Raw genomic sequence first — 16,404 nt, forward strand, 5'->3', positions numbered from 1 at the left:
TCTATGTCATTTCCAGTTACAGCCACATAAGTGTCATATAAAGCAATGTTTCTTATCTGCTTGATGGTACATAAATATTCATAAATGACTTGTCAGAGAATTGTTATGCCCGAGGAACGAGAACCTTCTATCACAACTACTTGTGTAATCTCCAGTAATAGCACACACTTTTCAGTTGCTAAAAATAAATGCCTGGCTCTCCATAAAACAGCTGCACCTCTCAAATTCCAGTGACAGAGAGAGGCTTGGACAGAGCAAAGACAGCTTGTTGAACAGTCCCATAGACCCAGACCATGTCTTCAGAACGTAGAATTCCCTTCAGTTTCCTTCGCACCCCAAGCTGGGAACCATTCCGAGACTGGTACCAAGGTACCAACCGACTGTTTGACCAGTCTTTTGGTATGCCAAGAATTCCTGAAGATTGGTACCAATGGCCTAGCACCAATTGGCCAGGCTACGTCCGTCTTTTTCCCAATCAGTCAGTGGACGTTGTACCTCCTACTACTCCAGCTGTAGCCTCTCCTGCAGCGGCAACTGTTCCCGATTTTAACAGGGCACTAAGTCGGCAACTTAGCAGTGGAATTTCAGAGATACGACAAACAGCCGACTGCTGGAAGGTCAGCTTAGATGTCAACCACTTTTCTCCCGAGGAACTGGTTGTCAAAACTAGAGATGGTTTGGTGGAAATCACAGGTAGGTTGAAGTGGTTATCAATGCATTTATGACATTTCTTTTAAGCAATTTATAGTATACTAAGTACAAAAAGGTTGGTTATGGTAAATAGTTTAACGCGCTCTGATAAATGTTGTTTACTGTACCTAAAAGTTCATGAGTATGTTATATGTTAATTTCATAAGTGCATAAATTGCTTTCACTACTATTCACTGTTCACTGCTAGTTATACATGTGTCATCTTGTTGGCCATGGTTATTTTCTACCAGAAAAAGATCACTTTAGTTTTTCAATAATAAAACAAAAGTCATAGTAAAGACACTAGTTTCTAATATGATTTTTTCATCAGGCTACCTACCCATGTTATTCTAATGCAGCTACACTACACAACTATGTGGAATCTGTTTAAATCACTACATAGAGTTATAGAATAATAGCAATTTCAGAAAATATTCTATAATAATTTGTACTCAATTGGCTCTCATGAAATTAGGTAAACGCAGTTAATATGCATAATGTTAGGAAATATGTTTTTGCTATAGCCATATATCCCTAAATTCAAAAACTGGTTGTACGTTCAAAGCAACCAGTGCTAGACTATAAAAAAAAAGCAGTTGATCTCATGCTTTGCCATCAATATTGTGATGCTATACAGATCTCAGCAAAAATAACCACAAAGTTCAGAAAACACTCTTCTATAATTTAGTTATGATATGTCATACCTGTAAAAGTTACTTATAGACTTTACATGATTATTGATTTCAACAAATAACAAAGTAAAGTGAAAAATTACATCGGAAAAGAATACCCAATAATGTGCAAGGAAAATATAAAAAAGAAAATATTTTTGCTTGCACATTATTGGATGATTGAAGTCAACACAACTTCACCTCATTCACTAAACTAAGTGAATGTTTTCCTGGCAAATAAAATTGTCATCTAGCTTAGTGAATGAGGTGAACGTATGCTGACTTCAATCATCCAATTATGTGCAAGCAAAAATTCAGTTTTTTAAATATTATTGGATATCCTTTTGCAATGTAAATTTTCACTGTGTTTCACCTCATTCACTAAGTTGAGTGTAATTTCACTTTAAAGTGATACATATTTATTATTATTATTATTGTTTATTATATTATTATAATTAATTATAGTATGTTAATTATATATATATATATATATATATATATATATATATATATATATATATATATATATATATATATATATATATATGTATGTATATATATATATAATTATATATGTAATTATATTGATATTATAATTATACATATAATAATATAATAATAATAATATTATACAACTTACAGCTTGGCATAATATTATAGCCTAGAAAAATGAGTGGCCATGTAAGTTAAAAAAAAAACACATGCTAGTTGAATCATATGCTATGCTTAAGATTTGAGATGCAAGGTCAATTTCTGACACTAACGTGAGCAAGATTTTATTTTTAATAAAACGCAATTTAGGCATTCTTACATTTTTATTGAAATTTGGGCCATATTAGTTCAATAAACGAGGATTATTTGAGAGAGTCATCTCAAGGCTAGATCTCACCCAGACCAGATGGCCCAGTGTTATGCTTAGCAACCATGGAGAAATGTACAGGTATCCCTGTGCTTCTAGTATCAGAATGTTAGCTACCGTTTAAGGATATTTTCCATTTTTTGGTAAGTTCCCTTGTGGCCTAACTAATACCTCTCCATGTGGAAAGTATTAAAGTGAACCCAAAGACAGGCAACGTTATCCTTCAAACAGCATGGGACAGATCAGTGGTGAATGCTATAGCATAGGCATTCCAGAGCTGTTCTTTTGCCTTCACCTACTTTTTTATCCACTTCACAGTATTATGTAGCTGCAAGATAGCTACATATTTATTCATTTTTTACTGTTTGCTTCACCACATTAAACTATACTAATAAATCCCACTTAGCCAAACTCTACATTTTAACTATAGGTCCGCTCTAGAAGTGTGTTCACCATTGCAGCAGCGGGTCCTAGTCCTACAAATGACAAGCACTTGTCTTTGCGACAGTTGTTCTCAAAGACACATCTATGGCCAGCCTTTTTGTCTAAAATCAAATTTACTGTAAACTAATTTGTTTAAATGAATAAGGACAAACATATTATGTGACAATTTAAAACAGCACATTATCGGTAGTTGCATGGAGACCTGATCAGAGCCGAACGCGGCTTTGATCAGGTCTTCGGCGGCAGTGCAGGCTGGTTGCCCGGGTCTCCCGGTGGGACGTGAGACACGGGGGAGCCGCGGGAGGGGGGGACGTCCCCTCCCGCTGCTTGTAATGACAGCCGAGCGGCTTCTCATTACAAAACAGCCGACCATCGGCTATGGACGCGGGTACCAGGGTGATGCCTCTAAATGCAGGCATCACTGCGGTACAGCACTTTCCCGAAATATCGGCAATATCGGTCACCTTGGTGGCCGATTCTGATATATCGGGGGAAAGTGCATATCGGCAGTCGATATATCGGCTTTGCCGATAATCAGTCGATCCCTAGTAAAAATTAAATGTTTTATGAGCATCAGGTTTGGACAAAATACAGCGATTTGCTACATGCTTACATGTATGATCTGTTGATCATAAAAAAGAGTTTGCTTTCATGTTTTGTGCTGCATTGTCACGCCATCAGTTACGGTCAACCACCATACACTGCACTGCTCTCATTCACTCTCATAAATCATCATCATCATCATTCATCACAGCCACATTGCATTTGTTAATGGATATAAGGCACTACTAGCTTTTCAGAATACTGCTTATACTGTATCTCTGGTGTGGTATTAGTGCAAAAAGATAACACAGTGTTGAAGCCTCACTATTCCACACACAGGCAATTAGTTGTTAGGCAGTATTATTATGAAGAACTGTTAGTGCAGATCAGTTAGGCTAAGTGTGCCTTGCCCCTATGTTAGGTATTGAGCCACCACCGTTTCACAAAAGGTCGCTATTCTGTAAGTTCCTGTTGCTAATAAAGTTGCATACTCAATGGACTTAATGTTACTTCTGACTAATACTACAGTACTAATACATGACAAATTGAACAGCAGCTATGTCTAGTAACAGGATTCAGCTTTCATGACCATTTGAATCAGCCTGATAATAGGCAGTTCCAATGACACAACGAGTCGTAAACCAATAAGGAAGACAGAACTTGATTTGGGCCTAATAAAAAGCGCAAATTAGAAGCAAGAGAACTCTGCAGCTAGGTAGAAAACCAATCTAATTGGATCCTCGCTGACAATTATTTTCAGTGGAGGGATATGAGGTAATGCTAATTTTTTAAGTCACGTCTCGTCTGTTGCATGAATGAAAGGTTAAACTGGATTACATACTACTGGCAACAACCCCATGTTTGTTCTCGCTTTCTTTTCTCCATCATCACAATGTATATGTCACATTCTCTATGTGCTCAGTAGGCCTGAATTCACTATGTAGGTTTAGCCAGGTGTTATTTGGTCTTACCTATATTTAACCATTTTGAACCACTTTTTGAATAGCAGACCAAAGAACAGTGGTATATCAAAAATTATACTTGAAGACTCCCATTACTACTCACTTGGTAATAAAAATTACTATCCCTACTAGCTGCACCTAATAGCGGAAGGAAAGCAGAACTAGATATTTTTATTAATCAAACTACGAAACTAATCAAACCTTTTCAAATGTTATTTATAAAGTGTAAAAATGTTATTTAAAAATGCTTATTGTCTTTATAACCTAAACTATAGACAGTTTACTGCGTTATATTACTAATGTTACTAAAGAACATGCTGCCTGACACATATGATGGCTGACCTAATTAAAATGTCACCTAATGGCCCAGTAGTTTGCTCCATACATAGCATTCTTGCATGTTCTATCTAGGATGAGGAAAAGGGAAATATAAACTGCAGCCCCAGTGATTTCTGTAATGGATAGCACTGTCTCAGCACATTAAATATTAATATTACTTTTTAGTTAGCTTTTAGTCTACTGTGCAGGATGGTGCAGTTCATTTTGAGGCAATGTGTATAATGGGGAGCAGAGAGCTTCTCTTTGGAACAACTTGCTGCCATTAGCATTATTGGATGTTGGCTTGAAACTGACATTTGCCTTTGCTAATCTGTAGAATAAGACCACAGCTGTTGCCTTTTTTCTCCCTGTCAATTTTGCTGTACACCCAGAGCTCAGGAACACTGCTATTGTCACTATTTTTTTATATTCATTTAAATCTAGGATTTAGGGTAAATATTTGTAAATTTTTATTCTGTTGTATACAAGGCTTTTTTTGTCTGGGATTAGGCACAAACTTCCATCCCCTGGGCCACCCTTGTCTTCACCCCCTCTCCACCTCCCAGCATCCCCCATTTGTTAAGACCTGCACTTCCTCGAACCCTTGTATCTGGTGTCTCCTTGTACACTATGCTGAAGACTGCAGAGTCCCCCAGACAGCAGCCAGTGATGATTTATAGCTGGGATCAGGCATCCTCTAAAACTGCAAATTGCCTGTAATACTAATGGTAGGAAGATTATGTTCAGTTGGTAACTTAAGTTATTTATGCTACAGCACCATTATCTACTCTAGGGACAAGACAATACTATCAGCTTAGCACAGGAGACCGTCTCTCTATCGCAACCCACTGGCAAGGCGTTGTGTGCATTCTTGGGTTCCAGTGCAGGGGAGTTGCAAAGCAACCGTTACGACACTGGGGTTGATTTACTAAAACTGGAAAGGGCAAAATCTGGTGCAATTGCGCATGGTAACCATTCAGCTTCTAACTTCAGCTTGCTCAATAAAACTTTGACAAAAAAAAATGGAACCCGATTGGTTTCTATGCAGAGCTGCACCAGAGTTTGCATTCTCCCTAGGTTAAGTAAATCAACCCTATAGTGTGGCTCCTACTGAATAAGAACCGTGCAATACAGGACTATACATAGTATCATCCTGGTAAATAGTATCGGCACATTCTGGCACAAAAAAAAAAGACCTGGTTGTACAATGTTGTATAACAGAATGCAGAACTATATAGGAAAAATTTAGTGTGCATGTATAACATGATACTATATCTTACATGCAAGTGATATCAAATAAGCCTCATGTATCAAGTATCTAAAAGGGAATTCTGAACTCACCATATCAACAAATTGCAGTTTTCCATAGACTTTCTAACAATTGTTACTGAAAATCTGTTTGATGGAAAAATTCCTATAGGTAACACAGACCAGACAATTTATGTCCAGAATATTTTTGCAACATTAGGTGTAAATGATCCTTGTCAAGTAGTAATTCACATATCCTGAGGTCTAGTCACATAACCAGTGCTGAGATATTGTTCACGTCTCTGTTTTGCTGCAAAGGATCATTGTTCAGAGATCTGTCCCATTAGCTCTTAGGATGCATAACAAAAGTTTTAGCAGTTTAAAAAAATGGGATGTAATTGGTTTTTGGAGAAATGAGCACAGGCTTGCTATTTGGGGTCAGGATCCACAGGAATCTTGCACCCTAGTGGTTGATCCTTTGGACCACGTTTTAGCAGTGCACTAATACACCAGTGAAGCAAATATTCACACAGCATAGCAAATAATGGGGTCCACTCTGCTGAACTAGCACCTTAATAACTCCCTTTTTCAATTCATAACACCATTTAAGTAAAATGTTACAATAAATGTCTTTTAAATTGGCGCTATGTGTAATGCAAATCTGCAGTGGGTGTTGACATTAAGGCTCCGTTATCACTATAGTGTCCTGGATCAAGGGCAGAATCGCAGCGATTCTGCCCACTATTTCTAAATCACCACAATTCGTGGAATGCCCTTACGATCCCCGTTATTCTCAGAGGGACGAATTGCGGTAAAATCACAGTGTGCCTGTCACTGAAAATAATTTCCGGAACTTCTTTTAAATGACAGGCATCCCACAATTTTGTTTGCGTGATTTTACCACAAATCGTCGGGTGACAATTGCGCCAAAATTGCAACACAATTGGGGTGCCATTAAGAAGTAAGCGCCCACGATTTGCCATGATTGTGAATCGCGGGCAGAATCACGCCGATTCTGCCTGTGATTCGGATCGCTCAGATGTGAATGGAGCCTAAGTGCAAATGAAGACATTAACCTAAAATTTGTTTGGCAATCAATGATAAATCATTCTTAGAATCAATGACTTGCCATATGCAAATAACAAATGTGCAAAAAAATCAGAAGCAGGGAATAACAGCCCATTCACATTAGCGCGACTTGTCAGGCGACTTGTCAGCCTGACAAGTCGCGCTCGGTCGCGGTCCATTGATTAGCACAGGACCCGTTCTAATAGGAGCGACACAAGTTGCTCCAACTTAGAAAAAGGGTCCTGTACTACTTTGGGGCTACCTGGAGGCGACTTGCATAACCTTCCATTATGTGAAGTCTCTGCAAGTCGCGCCGAAGTCGCAGTGCACGCGACTTCACAGGTCGCCCCCCAAAGTCGTGTCGCGCTAGTCTGAATGGGCTCTAAAACATTTGCTATATCATAAATATAACGAATGTTACAAAGACCTTTTGTTTTCCATCAGGAAATCTAGATTTGTAACATTTGGCAAAAAATGTACATCAGTTGGGTAAATGGCAAATGATTTAGCAGTGAAATATACAACAGGATGCCAGTGGTGAATAATCACTTTCTGCTTTAAAAAACATGCCCAAGGACGGACATACAGTGCATACTATCAAACTACAGCCCGTGCTTCATTTTTGACCTAGTGATAAAGCGAGCTATACAAAATGGGTACAGATCTTTTAACAATGCTTGAATCCCACACAGATGGTAAGTTGTAATCCTAGCTAGGAGACCAGCCTAAAGTTGCTCACACAGGGATTTATGTCTGCTTGCGAAATGTAAGTAGATGCCAATACAAACATTATTACACTTGGACAAATAAAGATTGTATATCAGTGTGGATCACATTACTGTTGCTAGTCTATATCCAGAACTCAGTGTGAAGGGTCACTTCACATTATACATAATCAGAATGCTTTTAAATGTGATGTATTTACATTGCCCATGCATGAAGCAAACATAAATTGAAAATGTACACATAAATCCAATACAAAGTCCATATGTTAGCTATTAGGGTTTTTTTTTTTTTTTTTAATTGTATCTGTGTAATATTATAAACTACATGGATAGAAAAGCCTGCATATGCAAATGGAGAATTTCACAGCACCGATGGACAAGGTAGAGAGTTTCTCTGAAATGTGGTTCCATTTGTTACAGTTAACCCAGATCACAGATTACCTCACACACGCTCCAGGAGCCGTGTCATAATTGGCCCAGGATGTAATTAATAAACAAATTACCATAATACCGCCTTTTGCCCTCAGACTATGCTCTCTATAACCAATTCCTTCCATTCCATACATCCTACATCTTTCTTATCAAAACATACAAAAACCTAATATTTTCTGCTCAGTTCTGCTATTTGTATATACAAGACCATAGGGTTGATTTGGTAAAGGCAAATAGGCTGTTCACATTGCAAGGGAAGTTGTACATTCAAAGGGAATATATCCCCAGAGCCTAGAGAATGAGATTAAGCTCTGCTGACCTCCATCATCCAATCAAGTGCAAGCAAAAATTCTGTTTTTTTTTATTTTCCATGCATGTGGTTGGGTAATTCACCACATTCACTAAGCTCAGGGGGCAATCTTCCTTGCAAAGTGTAACTTCCCTTGCAAAGTGAACAGTCTATTTGCCTTTAGTAAATTTAAACCATATCTTTACCCTATACCCCAGTTTCACCTCGGTATATGAACTTAATTAGGTTTCATACTGTACAAATGGATAAATATTTGTACATACAGTATCTCACCAAAGTGAGTACACCCCTTACATTTTTGTAAATATTTTATTATATCTTTTCATGCGACAACACTGAAGAAATGACACTTTGCTACAATACAAAGTAGTGAGTGTACAGCTTGTATAACAGTGTAACTTTTCGGTCCTCTCAAAATAACTCAACATACAGCCATTAATGTCTAAACCGCTGGCAACAAAAGTGAGTACACCCCTAAGTAAAAATGTCCAAATTGGGCCTAAAGTGTAAATATTTTGTGTGGCCACCATTATTTTCCAGCACTGTCTTAATCCTCTTGAGCATGGAGTTCACCAGAGCTTCTCAGGTTGCCACTGGAGTCCTCTTCCACTCCTCCATGATGACATCACAGATCTGGTGGATGTTAGAGACCTTGCACTCCTCCACCCTCTGTTTGAGGATGCCCCACAGATGCTCAATAGGGTTTAGGTCTGGAGACATGCTTGGCCAGTCCATCATCTTTACCCTCAGCTTCTTTAGCAAGGCAGTGGTGTCTTTGAGGAGTGTTTGGGGTCGTTATCATGTTGGAATACTGCCCTGCGGCCCAGTCTCCAAAGGGAGGGGATCATGGCCTGTTTCAGTATGTCACAGTACATGTTGGCATTCATGGTTCCTTCAATGAACTGTAGCTCCCCAGTGCCAGCAGCACTCATGCAGCCCCAGACCATGACACTCCCACCACCATGCTTGACTGTAGGCAAGACAAACTTGTGTTTGTACTCCTCACCTGGTTGCTGTGACACATGCTTGGCACCATCTGAACCAAATAAGTTTATCTTGGTCTCATCAGACCACAAGACATGGTTACAGTAATCCATGTCCTTAGTCTTCTTGTGTATCATCTTTAGAAGAGGCTTGCTTCTGGGACAACAGCCTTGCAGACCAATTTGATGCAGTGTGCGGCGTATGGCCTGAGCACTGACAGGCTGACCCCCCACCCCTTCAAACTCTGCAGCAATGCTGGCAGCATTCATATGTCTATTTCCCAAAGACAACCTCTGGATAGGACGCTGAGCATGTGCACTCAACTTTTTTGGTCAACCATGGCGAGGCCTGTTCTGAGTGGAACTTTTAAACCGCCTGTATGGTCTTGGCCACCATGCGCCAGCTCAGTTTCAGAGACTTGGCAATCTTCTTTATAGCCTAGGCTATCTTTATGTAGAGCAACAATTCTTCTTTTCAGATCCTCAGAGAGTTCTTTGCCATGAGGTGCCATGTTGAATTTCCGGTGACCAGTATAAGAGAGTGAGAGTGAAAACACCAAATTTAACACACCTGCTCCCCATTCACACCTGAGACCTTGTAATACTAACGAGTCACATGACACATGGGAGGGAAAATGGCTAATTGGGCCCAATTTGGATATTTTCACTTTGGGTGTACTCACTTTTGTTGCCAGCTGTTTAGACATTAATGGCTGTGTGTTGAGATATTTTGAGGGGACAGCAAATTTACACTGTTATACAAGCTGTACACTCACTACTTTACATTGTAGCAAAGTGTCATTTCTTCAGTGATGTCACATGAAAAGATATAATAAAATAGTTACAAAAATGTGAGGAGTATAAACACTTTTGTGAGATACTGTATAAGACCACTTCACTACCCTATACCCCAGTTTCAACCTAGTATAAGAATATGAATTTGGTTGTGTTTTATACTGTACAGATGGATAGATCTTTGTACATAAATCTCATTAGCATTTAAATGTTTTCCAAGATACCCCCTTTTGCCCTCTGCCCCATGCTCCACTTACCTAACCCCTTCCATAGATCTACACTCCACCCATCTTCCTCCTTCCCCAACAAAGCATTAATGAAGATTTTCAGCTCAGTCCTGGTATTTGTATGTAGAAGATCATATCACTACCTTATACCACTGTTTTACCCTGTTTTACGAATTTACTGTATGGATTGATTAATATTTGTACATCGAGTTATCAAGTCATTTTACTGGTAACTTCTCTGTATATTTATATTGCTTGGAATTATACCAGTACTTAGCATTGGCCTTGTAAACCAGGAACTTTGTGAAAAACCTTAAATAAAGAATAAAAACTTATAGGGTAGGGATAGAGAAATGTTTTAAAGTGATTTCATGTAAATGGCATGCTTCACACCACAAGGTTTTAATAAATAATAAAACAACACAAAAAAGAACCAACTTATTTAAGTGCTAGACAGATCATCCTAATGTAGGCTTTTTTTTTTCTTTTTTTTGTAAAAATAAGGGAGATACTGTATTTGACAACATTTCTGAACAGTACCTTCAAAGTAGTCATCAATGACATTTAATATTGCACATTTTCAAGATGCCCCTAGGGTTTTTTCTCCTCACTTAAATATTGCATTACTAGACCTATCATGATGAGAACTAGCCTGGCTTGCTCTTAGAGCATTTAGTTGAAAATGTGCACCATTAACATAACTGATGGACGTTAATGCCGAGAAGCATGTGAGATCATTTAGGCAAAGGCTATTCACCATAAGGGAAACTGATTATTCATGAACTATTTTAACACTTTTCTTACAGGAAAACATGAAGAGAAACAAGATGAACATGGATTTATCTCAAGATGCTTTACAAGAAAATATACGTGAGTCCATACTAAAAATGTTTTCACTTCTAAAGAATGAAGCTGCAGTAGTGAACAGTCATAAAAAATTGCCACTTTGTCATATTACTATTTACTGTGACTCAAATTGTACATGCGCATGAGGCTTAAAATATACTGTACATATGCAGATGTCTATTGCTACAGGTTCACATATCTCCCCAAGATAAATGATCAATTACATTACAGTCAGCCAGGACAGTTCTATGCCAGTTGTAACATATTTATTTTCTTCTGGTCATCAAATGTGATAATATATGCACTTGTACAGTATATTGTTACAGCCAAACAAAGATGAGAGCACAGAGACCGCTCTGGTGTAGGGATGTCCTGACAATCAGCAGGGTGCTGGTTAGGTCCGTAATCCCGACAGCTATACAATTAAGAAGTAGGCAACCGCACACCAACTTGAGAGTAGAAAATGATAAAAACCATTTATTGAAAATCCATAAAATAAATAACGACAAACTAAGGACAGGAGGTCCTTGGTTTGTTGTTATGGATTTTATGGATTTTCAATAAATGTTTTTTATCATTTTCTACAGTATATTGTTGTTTGCTCTATGCACTAGGTATCAGCTAACACTTGTTGCCTAGAGAGGCAAAAAGGAATGAACAACAGATGTTTTTCAATCCTGAAAAAGATCGGCACTCTAAATAGACTTGTGCCCTTAACTGCTTCAAACCAAGGCATCAAACATATTTTGGTTGTAAACTATCAAGATGGTATTTGGTTCCATTGAAAAAAGACTTGTCCAAGACCACAAGGAACTCACCTAGGTCATATTTGTGTGCCTTTCACTAACTGAGTAACCCTCTACAGAACGTTTTTCTACTTGGTTAAAATATTAGGTCTAATAGTCAATATTGTTTTAATAAGTCACTATAATTTTTATTAACCTCATAACTAAAGGGACATTTTATTTGTCTAATATATATTTACTAGGACACGTCAGGGTTTGTTAGCTCAGTGGTAGAACCAAAACAGGCTTTCCTGCCCACTTTTATTTAAAAGAAAGTCAAAGTTCATATAGGTGTGTCTTCCTACGCAGGGGGTTCTTACTATCAATGCAATAAATATAACATTCAGCCTCCTGACTCTCTTGTGACAGCTTTACTGCTCTGATTAGTAAGGCAGTGGTTCTCCTGACTGTCGAACATGTCCCAGTGTTCGTATACAGACGCTGTACCTCAGCTCTGCGCCTTTCCTCCCACAGTTCCCTAGCTGCTCTGTCCCTCCTAGACTCTCTCTTAGGCTCAGGCCTTGGTCTGTCCCAAATAGGACAGCATGGTGCATAGCATCACCTCTCACGGCTTCCTTCACACACTGACCTCCTCGGGTGGGTGGGGCTCTGAGCTCCATCTCTGGCTCTTACATGAAGCCAGCACACACCTGTGCCATTAGTGTGCTCACTTCCTACATAATCTGGCATTAATCGCCATTTTACCCAATGGCACAGGGTCACCCTGCTACAATACCTATCATTCTTTTCCCTTTAAACCAGATCTGGAGGGAGAACATAAAAAGTCCTATGGCAAACAATTGTAAAAAAAAAAAAAAAAAAGTCTTCCTTTTTGATTACAGAGTGAATTAGAAAAGGCAGACAACAGCAAAGCAAAAACAATGGTGTCTAAAGCCTGGTAGATATGTACTGAAATCTGGCCTGCTTCTGTTCAATGGTCATGCTGGAAAACCAGCATTTGATCAGCGCTTGCAGCCAATAACTGCAAGCACTGATCAATGTATTCTGGTAGGGGGGAGAGTCCCCCTGTAAGTATACATTAGCACAGCAGGTGAGATTCCTGCATCACACATTGTTGAGTTGGCACAGGGATATGTCAGTTTTTTTTTTTTTCGCTCAACAGGCTGGTTGAACAAAAAAAAAAAAAACTGAACGTGTATACCAAGCTTAAGGAAGACATGAGATAGAATGAGCTGCACTCTTCAGTGATCAAAAATCATTCGATGTGTAATGTTACCAATTCCAAAGGTGCAACTGCCCTGTGAAGTGTTGTTGTTCTTTTTAGTATAGGGCAAAGCATATTGGTCTATTACAGTCTTACTTTTTTTTTAACTTGACCAAAGTATCATTTGTATAAAGTGCAGAAGGTGTAGTGAATAGTGGATTTTCTTACTGTAATAAAATAGAAAATCTATATCTGTCATATGTGAGATATAGTGAGGTGCAGTGAAGAAGCCATTTACCTACATGTTATACTGCCATCGTCTGCCCAGATTTAGTTGCCTTTCTATATTTTAATTCTGAATTTTATTCTGTTTGCACTGTACATTATGCACTCAGATAGCTCCATAGATCAATCATATTTAGGCCCCATGCACACAGGGCATCAGAAAAAATGAGCTGCAAAGCTATTAACTGACGCTAGGAAAAAGCGGCCTCAAAAACGCGCCTTTAGCAGCATTTCGCATTGGTGTCAATGCGCATTTAGGCACGTCGGTACTCAGCAGTGTTTCTAAATAAACACAACCCTCTTCTATTTGTGACCAATAACATTTTTCATTTTTCACATTTTAAAAAACGTCTTGACGCTTCTAAAAGCCAATATACAGCGTTAACCTGCGTTTAGGCGCATTTAGCAGCGTTGGGCTTTTTACAGCTTAACACTGCTGCTCCGGAACGTACTGGCCCTGGTTTTTTTTTTTGCAGCTTAAAAACGCCTATGCCACTTGGAGCTCCTAAAAGCCTGTGTGCATGAGGCCATAGAATAACATGGAGGGGCGTTTTTAAGCTGCAAAAAAAAAACATCTGACGCTCCTAACAGCAGCTGCAAAAACGCCCTGTGTGTATGGGGCCTTACTGTAGATGTGAATAAAATTAGGTGTTTTATTGTTTAAAGATATTATTCAACAACATCAATCGTGATCTGTTTTTTTTTTTTTCTTTTTTCAGTCTCCCCCCAGGTGTTGATATCGCAAGTGTGAATTCATCTCTTTCCCCGGATGGTGTTCTGACAGTAGAGGCACCACTCCCAAAGCCAGCAATCCAGTCTGCAGAGATCACTATTCCAGTAACTTTCCAAAGCCATGCTGCGATTGGCACATCAGATGTTAAGAAACCTGTAGAGGCTGCCAAAAAATAAGAGGACAAACCACCAAATTTGCTTTACTGTGTTTTAATCACATATTTTTACACCAAAAAAAAAAAATGCAATTTTGAAAAATAAATATATTAAAAAATGTATTTTTTCTGTTATGTCATAACTATCACAAGTTGTCGGAAAAGATATGCTCAATTACAGCCTTGTTTGCCAAAAACACCACAATTAGGAATTCTTCCCTTTGACTGTATACACATGAATTAATATATAAAATTATTGCTACGCCAAGTGAGCATAAATAAATGAAGATAAATGAAAATAAATATTATACATGTGAATACATATAAATAAATATATATAAATCCAGTGCAAAAAAGTCCCAATCAGGTAATATATCACTAGAAGTAATAAAGTCCCAAAATCATAATTTGTGCCAAAAAGTGATAAATTTCTTCATCCAAATTATAGGTGATTAAGGGTGCTGCAATATCCACTCAAAAGGTGCTCCACGTGACTGGTGACAAACTAGCAGCTCACCTCAAGGAGAGGCTCCACAGAGCCAAAAAACGCATATATATGATATATTCCAGCAGCCTGGTCTTCCTAACATGACCTCCTGTTCCTCTCTCCAGATATACCAGCATCAATATAGGAAATAAAAAACAGGGGATCTAGTGCTCTCTGCTTAGAAAGGGTTTATTTAGGCAGCAGATACATAAGAAGTGCACTTACATTCGTTGGCACTCCAAGCAGTGCGGGCTATCAGCACATCAAGTCACTCTCTGCCAGTATTCTTCCGGGTATCGGCGTGATGACGCATAGGCTCCTCCCCCGTACGCGTTACGTAATGAACTTCATCAGCGGGGTGGAGCCAAACGTCTTTCCTAGGCTTATATAGCACTAGTGATACCGCAACCCTTCCCTACTCAGGGTGGAAGAGGACACATACTACGGCGCCCTGAGTAGGGAAGGGTTGCGGCATCACTAGTTTGTTGTGTCTTCATGAGCAATTACCCATTTTGTTTGTGACCTAAATGTTTTACTAATAACTACACACTCTTTACAGATGTCCAGTCACTGGCATACATGGTATACCTGTCTACTTTAATAACAAGCACATGATTTGTGTTGAGAATGAGTATTGTTTAGGGCAGTGGTCCCAACCTTTTTGGCACTGGGGCCCGGTTTCATGAAAGAAAACGTTGCCAAAGACCAGTGTGTGTGTCCATATGCAACAGCCTAATCTTATGTACTCAAAAAATAAAAAATACAGATGCGTGTTCTACAACACAAGTGTTTGGTACCAGAAAATCCAAAAACTATGACCTCAGTGATGGGATCACTAACATATGTGTGTATATCAAAATCATCTGATAAAACAAAAACAATAAATTACAGAAAAATAAGTTTTAAAAGTCCACTGTGAATAGTGACACTTTACTAATTCGTGACAGTTTCTGTAACCAAAACCCTTCCAATAAATTCAGTGCTCCACCACGTGCGGGTAAATAAATGCACTCACCAGAGCCCCCAGGTCACAGGGACCACTTGCACCTTTATGTGTATACAAGAGATATGGACTCATAGAACTCTTGCACAGTAAACAGAATCCACCTTAACAGGTGTCCTCCCCTCAGACAATGGATAGTAAATAGCATAAAAAACAAAATGGCAAGGTGATCGTGCAACACCGTTTAATAAATTAAAAATTAAAAAACAATATTTAAAAACAACTTACATTTAAAAGTGCCTAGACCGGCATGGCTCGATATGCCTGCACTATGCCCCTAGGCAATTAAGACATGGTAGGATAAGGATTTGCTCTCTCTCACCGCTAGCTCAGGTCCCCAGCCCGCGTGCGTTCCACCACTACCCAGGAAATTACGTCAATGGTTATCCACTGAGTTAAGGCAGCAACCCAACTTCTAGCATTTTTACTGATGATGCCTCTATAGACTAAATGCAGAGCCCAGGAAAGGTGGCAGAGGCAGTTGGGGGACTCCCTTCCACCACCCACAGAAGTGATCGAATGGCTGTTCAGGAATTGCTGGCTGAAAATTTTTATACTGGGATGATGCCTGCAGGTGCAGACATCAACCCAGTATAACTACTTCAACCCAAGGACGTCATATGGCATCATATGGGCGTGAAGTGGTTATCTTTTGTACTGATTTACTATGT

The 16,404-nt window shown here is 38.9% G+C and overlaps 1 protein-coding gene across 1 annotated transcript; it reads left to right on the top strand.

Annotated features, from left to right (window-relative positions):
* Window positions 1–210: 210 nt before the first annotated feature.
* HSPB1 (heat shock protein family B (small) member 1) lies at window positions 211–14,364 on the top strand. Its single transcript, XM_082246819.1, has 3 exons — window positions 211–693; window positions 11,082–11,145; window positions 14,076–14,364. The coding sequence occupies exons 1-3, from the start codon at window positions 294–296 to the stop codon at window positions 14,263–14,265; spliced, it is 654 nt and encodes a 217-aa protein (XP_082102945.1). The 5' UTR covers window positions 211–293; the 3' UTR covers window positions 14,266–14,364.
* Window positions 14,365–16,404: the final 2,040 nt, after the last annotated feature.

Source organism: Pelophylax lessonae, assembly GCF_965119305.1.
Source record: "Pelophylax lessonae genome assembly, chromosome: 2".
NCBI classification, from domain to species: domain Eukaryota; kingdom Metazoa; phylum Chordata; class Amphibia; order Anura; family Ranidae; genus Pelophylax; species Pelophylax lessonae.